Genomic DNA, 7,078 nt, shown 5'->3' on the forward strand with positions numbered 1-7,078 from the left:
TTTGAAAAGTTTAAAATAATGTAGGTCACCTTCCACAAAATGGATAATTGTTTGAAATGAAAATGAATTGTTCTAATGGAGATACCCCATGATGTGGAAGGGGAATTGCAAGTAATGTTACTGTTTTCATGTTCTCTGTTTCAGGTGGTGGTCAAGAAGTATCGCAACTTTGACATTCCAAAGCAAATGACAGGAATTTGGAGATACTTGACCAATGCCTACAGCAGGGATGAGTTCACCAACACGTGCCCCGGCGACAAGGAAATAGAGTCTGCCTATGCAGATGTTGCCAAACAACTCAGCAAATAATTTTTCTGTTTAAAGGGATTTCTTTTTTTAAATAGACTACTTAAGTTTTGAACGTAGGCTGCTTCTTCTAACAGATTGCTTTTCTCCTTCCAGATAAACATTTTGCATGAATTTGAGATTTCATTTTAGGAAGAGGGATAACGATGTATGCTAAAATATAACAATTACAAATAGAGATTGCCTTTGTTCTCCAGCTATTGACAGAGTTAAGCCAAGAGCACTGTGCCTATTATTGCTGTACTGTTTTATAGGAATGGTGATTGTACATCACCCCAGGAAACCTGCACTCCCAGATCTAATGGGTTAGGAAAAAAACACTAGAAAGTTGTTGTCTAGTTTCATTTTATTGCCCGTTTCGCATTTAATTGCCAATTTTACATGTTTTTAATTCCCAACCACCAAAGCTATTCCACAATTTGTAGGATGGTCTTGGTAAGCTTCATTTTGGTGGACATCGGAAGGTTTTGGTTCAAATTAAACCACAAAGGAGACTTTTAATAGCGTGTTTTGTGAAGAATCTAATAGTTATTTCCAATAAGATATCAGCAACAACATGGAATTTATTCTGAAAACCTGCCTAGATAACATTGCTGTGTAGCACATTTGTTAATGTTATTTTACTCTTGTTTCCAACTTCTTCCCTTTCCCAACTCGTGGGTTTTGCCTGAGACTTGCAGTCACTCGGACACAAATCCCGATTTTAAAAGTGTGCAATCCTCCAGCAGAACCTATAATTGACCTCTCCACATCACCTTTGTGCCTTTCCATCCATTCCTTTTTTCTGCCGACTAAACAGAAAAATATATTCTCTTCCATGGTTTCTCTGTTGCCAACGTCTGTACTGTTGTGCACCGGCATAGACTTGAGATTTTTAGTGCCAGCCCAGTCTATGCAGCGAGTATGATTTTGGATGACAGTGCTTGCTGCTTTTATATAGCAAACTTTGTACCTAGTCAGATCGTACCCGCCTCTTTATACACAGTTAAGTACATGCTTCTCTTATTGTAAAGTCTCACACAGACAATAAGAATGCCAGAGGAAAATGCTGTAAATCACTGAGATGTTAAGAGCTACGAATGTTGGAAATGTCTAGCAGTATTAGTAAGATGGATATCTCTTCAATCAAAGTATCTGGCATTAACCCTTGTGGTAACCCATTGTCTTAACATACATTCATACAAGTTGTTTTCTGAGATAATAAGAGCTCGATAACAAGACGGTTACATAGGATTGCCCCTACATTCAATTTCAACTTTTCTCCTTTCTGCCTTTGTGAGTCATATAGACACTACACGATGAGATTTGCTCCGATCTCTAGCCTGTATTGGCACACATTTATGTCACCACCCTAGCTAGCCTTGCATTCATTTTTTCAACCATTAAGTTTCCTTTATTTGAAAAGACAAGTGTGCAGAATTGTGGAGATACAATGCAAGTTTGTGCAGCGGTTTCCATGGCAGAATCTAATGCTACCATTCAAAATTGTTTTCTGCACTATACTATTAGGAATAATACACACTTTACTCGAATTTGGCACCTTTGGTTGCAATTTTGTTCGGGTTAGGATAAACAAGCACCTTAATAATGTTAAAGTGTCTGAATAGACGTCAGATAACTTGGGGATGAGTAAATTAAATCAGCATTGAGAGGTTTGTACCAAATTCTCAGAGACATATTGTTTAACAATGATTTGAAATATTCACCACTTCCTCATACTATTAAACTACTTTACATCACCGTTCTTTGTTGTAGGTCAGATCATGAATTGACCAATATAGCAGATTTTAGGCATCTAGATATTCAGTCTTATATATTGGCTGGCTGGCTGGGCCCCCTTGTTCATTTCTTTGAAAATTGCCCAGGTAATTTCCCATTGTGGAAACCCCTTTTTGACATATGGACAGACAGCTGTCATAATAATTGAAAGTTCAACTCAGTTTATTAGTTTTCATTGAACTGTCGTTATGAACACTAATCTGCTTTTCATTCCAATTGAATCTAAGGTAGCTGGTTTACATATTTTGAGACTCCTGAAATATCCACATCCATCCTGATGTGAGGGTTGGTGGCGTGATTTCAAGTCTATTGGACAATTAGAGGAAATAGACTTAACTTCCCTAAATATGATACTCCTATTTTTTTTTTAGATTGTGTCACTTCAACTTTATAACTCTTTGTTTTGTAAATGACAACATTTCTATATTGCTTGTTCGGTTTGTTTAAGTACTGCCACACAGTATCCCAAAAATAGGTTTGTAAATGAATATGTACAAAATCTTTAAACACTTAACAGCTGAGGTGTGAGTTCTAATTGCCCTAACCACGTTGGGAATCTCCCCACGCATTTTGTTATGTTCATCCAGCCGTGTTGCCTGAGGAAGGGTGATCAGTATACCCAAGCAAGAACCATCAGTGTTTATTTTTTTCTTTCGAATTTAACCCTAATAGTCGTCATTGACACTCCAGACGTAGAATCTGGTCAGACCTACCCATACCTAGACGTTATTTATTAACCAGACCAAATATAAATATCAGCCTGTCCTCTTCACCACCTGCGGGCTTCTGACCATTAAAGAATATGTTTTACTTTTAGACTCATCAAAAAACCTCTTCTTACTTGTCATGATGTTTCCCTACTGCCCAATTTAATTACTTCTGCATTTTTCCTCACTTATATGTATTACAAATCATTCATTAATTTCTTTATTCCAATACAGAAATATATACATTAATGATACAAGAAAAATAAAAACAATAATAGCACCATAACCTCCAAAAGTAGTTAAAGCCAAATTACAAGTACTAAACACCATGTAAAACACAGGAATACAAAAATCCAGATAGAGAAATTGATTATAAATAGTAGACTAAATAATCCCCCCGCTGCCCAAAAACAGATATTCCTCCATAGTCCCTAAGAACAAGGAAGCATTCTGGTTCTAATCTCAAATGCAGCTAGACCATCGGAACCCAAGCTGAAGATTACAAATACATATTTTGATGTTAATATCGCATGTAAAGCTAGCTTCTCACATCTAAAACCCAAGGTCCATAGGACTGGCAGCAAGAAATGTTTTCTCACAGAGACAATCCACACGCTATTTCCAAAATGCATATCGATAAGAAGACAATTGCGCCTCATTACGAGGTAGGCGGTGTGGGAATATTGGCAGGAATGCGGCAGTAATTCTATTACTGCTGCATTTCCTCTGCATGCCTACACTGGCGAACTACGAGATTGGTGGTTGGGTGGAATATTAACCTCTAGAACAACATAGCTGGTGGTGAAACCACCACCCTACCACCAATTTTTTATGGAATTACTGTGGCAGAACTACTCCCGGCAGTAGTTCTGCCAAAAACCCCATGGAGTCATATGGACTCCAAATATGGGGATGACACAGCCATGCCCGCCACTTGCAATGCCATGGTAAACCTACGGGACCAATTGGTGGTAATGGTAATGTATTTTGGCTGTAGTTCGGCAGAAATACTGCCAAACTCGCAGTGAGGGCCAATGTGTCCCATCTTTCTATATTCTTAACCACTGTTCAACAAAGAGACCATTTAAGGCGTGGATTAAAAGGTTAAGTAACACACTTGTAGATCCACCTAAATGTTCCTATTAAGATGGCATTTCTAGAGATCATCGCCCTAAAGAATTGTATTTTGAAAGTCACTGTTGGACAAGTTAAAAACGTTTTTTCGTCCTAAGTGTCCATATTTATTTCTCCGTAGGAAAACAGTGGTTATGACTTAGCAGACAGATCTGACCGCCTCAGGGGCTGTGCCACCTTCACATACTTTTGGATCGCAGTTCTAGACTAGATGCTTAGTGTGGCCAGCTGGGTCTCTTGAAGTCTGACAGTGACGTACAGTAAACTGCTGTCTCCTTATTCTTTGTAATCATTTCCTAGGTAGATGTGTAGGAACAGACAACATAATAAGGGAAATTACCAGGAACAGCCTCTATTATAAACCCATATGCTCCTGCAATGGCCAATATCTTTCTACTATTATCGGGCTCAAGCTAAAGATTTTTAGTGAACCAAACAGCAACATTTTCGAACTTGGGGAAATCAAAATCCCACAAGTTGGTAATGGAGGGAGCCCTTTGCTTCTCTTGCTATGTTGTCTTTGGTACATTGAAAAAAACATACTGTGTTAGTTTACATTTTTAGTGGATTTCATAATACGTCAAAGGTCCCACCATATCAAACCTGTGCCTTCATATTTAGCCTAGCTTTAATCCAAAGTTTGGCTATTTGTAAGCTATGAAGCAACATTCCGGAAAATAAGCCCTCCATTCTGTTCGGTTTCCAGGCTCCATGGTTTCTTTATAACTTTCTGACAAAACTACGTTTTCTTTTATATATGTTATGGCAAGCATTCAGGATAATGCGCAACGTGAAAATGTAGCTGGTACATATATAAGATTGCTAAAAAGAGATTTTTTTTATTGCACTTCATGATAAAATCTGCACTCTAGTCAAAGGTCTGCTTATAGATGATTTAGACTCACACGTAGGCTTTATTCCCACCAAATATTGGTCAATTTCACAATAAATGTTGTAACTATGCTGCTATTTCCACTGGAAATATAGACTAATGCAAAACTGTGCAAGAATCAACAGCAGAAGACTAACGTAGCAATAGACGTTATGTGGCTGATAGCTGTTTATATATTCACACAGTACCTGTTAAGTTTACAATAGTATAAGTGACCTTTTGAAAACATGTTTGCCTTATTAACAACTTTAATTGCTCTTTCTATCAGCAATTTCAGAGTGCCGTGCAGCATTTTGCCCTTTTTTGTATCTTTCTATATTTTCAACTCCAATATTTGTTTATAAAACCTGATTTTTTACCGCTTTTAATCAGTGCACTACCACATCACATATTACTCAAAAGAAACACTGACAAATAAGTTTGATATGCTTTAACAGCTTCATATATATAAGATCTCTGAATGGCTAGATAGATTTTTAGCAAAGTGCAATATTTGAAGTGTTTCAAAACCTATCTGAGAAAACTTTCCACTGCTGTATTTAATATTCCAAAGATCATCACAATAGCTTTCAAATGTGAAATGTAGTTTTAAAAACATGTTGTTCTCTTTAGGATACTGTACTTCAAGAACTTGCTCATGTTAACTCATTTTATATTGTATGTTTTGCTAAACATACATTTTTTTAAAATCTGGTTTTTGATATTTTTTTACCCAGGAAAGTAAGTTAAATTAATTGATGCATTTGTAAAATGAGAACTCCATATGGGAAAACATGGCATTGCCATAGGAGATTATTTCAGTGTGACTAAATCACCCTGACAAGTGGCAAATCATTGTGTTTTAAATCAAACTACTGTATTGAACCATGTGTATGTATTCCCAAATGCTTTCCAATATTTGTTCGGAAAGAAGACAACTGAAGAGTTTTCAAAAGTAAACTTTTGAAACAACTGCAAAATGTTCCCTTTGCAAGAGTGAATATTTCTCATAAGCTGGATTTCAATGACCCGTGTATGTTTATTTATATTCCCACCCTTTTATAATAAAAGGTAATAGAACTTTACATTGTTATCAAACAGCCAAATATCACTATAACTTTAGTTACTTCAGGAATAATTTACAGAGCATGTGGACCTAATTATTTTCCATCTAACTTTATATTTTATTTACAGGTTTATAGGTGTAATTTTATTTTATTAAATAAAAATATTTAAAAACCATTTTCAAGCGAAGTGAATAAAACATGATATCGACTTGAGTGAGTTTGTGTGAAGTGCCGATATGTAATCATTAAAAGCTCCATGTTATCCGTGTGACGATGAAACGTCCCTTTGAGTGCAATATGTGGTGCGTTTTCATCACGTTCATATTTTTTTTATCGAAATCAGTTTGTCATTTCAAATGCAAATGAGAGCAAAGTTTCAGAAAAGTACACATTTGCACATAGCAGACTTGTTAACTCTGAGAACACTTAACAACTGAACTAACCAATCGGGGATGTCATTTCACCAAAATGCCAGGGGTAGCGGAAGTGACAATCCACAACCCTTGACCTCTGATGACATCACAAGAAGTGATGTCATTTGACTCCACCCCAAAGGGACAGCACGGGAAGCATTGGAAAATTACTTTTCACCCCATGACAAAACTGGAAGTGGCATCACATAGCATAGTTCCTAACTACACTGCGAAAAATATGGTTACGATATGTAATGGTTTGCCTAATTGTAAGGGTGTACCTAATTATGCTCACACCAGAATAAATACACCCCTCTAGGGAAATAAGGCCAAGAGTCTATCTTGTAAGGATAACAAATTTAATTTTACAGAAATGAGGATGGGGCAATGAACTCTGATCCCTGAGCGGTCTTCTTTTGTCCCTCACCCATTCCTTTCTCCTGCCACAGTGATGCCAGGCAGGGGTTTATATACTCCTGCCTTACACCTCTTGTGTCAATGGATCGGGGCCATGGCTCCATCCCAAACCATCCTGCTTCCATACAAGGGATGCCCCAAAGTCTTCCTTTCTTCATTGTCAACGATTTCTGTCAGGACATACTACTTTACATGTTGCTACCTTACATAGAAACACACACTGCAGCCCTTCAGATTTTTACAAACCTTGAGGCCTAGCAGCAGGAAAAACCTAAACAATTTTTTTACACAATTTTCATTAATTCTATCCATATTCCACTCATTCTGCTCATGTTTTTATCTGGTCCTATAATCTCCTTCAAATCTTATTTTCATAATTCTGCA

General features: G+C 37.0%; 1 protein-coding gene across 1 annotated transcript in view; it reads left to right on the forward strand.

Moving 5' to 3' along the window:
- CLIC4 (chloride intracellular channel 4) overlaps positions 1 to 6,072 on the forward strand; it is a 325,354-nt gene extending 319,282 nt beyond the window's left edge. Inside the window, exon 6 of the mRNA XM_069622723.1 lies at positions 145 to 6,072. Within this exon, the coding sequence (XP_069478824.1) occupies positions 145 to 309 (165 nt within the window). The 3' untranslated portion in view covers positions 310 to 6,072. The remainder of the gene's footprint in view (positions 1 to 144) is intronic.
- Positions 6,073 to 7,078: the final 1,006 nt, after the last annotated feature.

Source organism: Ambystoma mexicanum, chromosome 11 (assembly GCF_040938575.1).
Source record: "Ambystoma mexicanum isolate Mex_15411 chromosome 11, UKY_AmexF1_1, whole genome shotgun sequence".
Taxonomy (NCBI): domain Eukaryota; kingdom Metazoa; phylum Chordata; class Amphibia; order Caudata; family Ambystomatidae; genus Ambystoma; species Ambystoma mexicanum.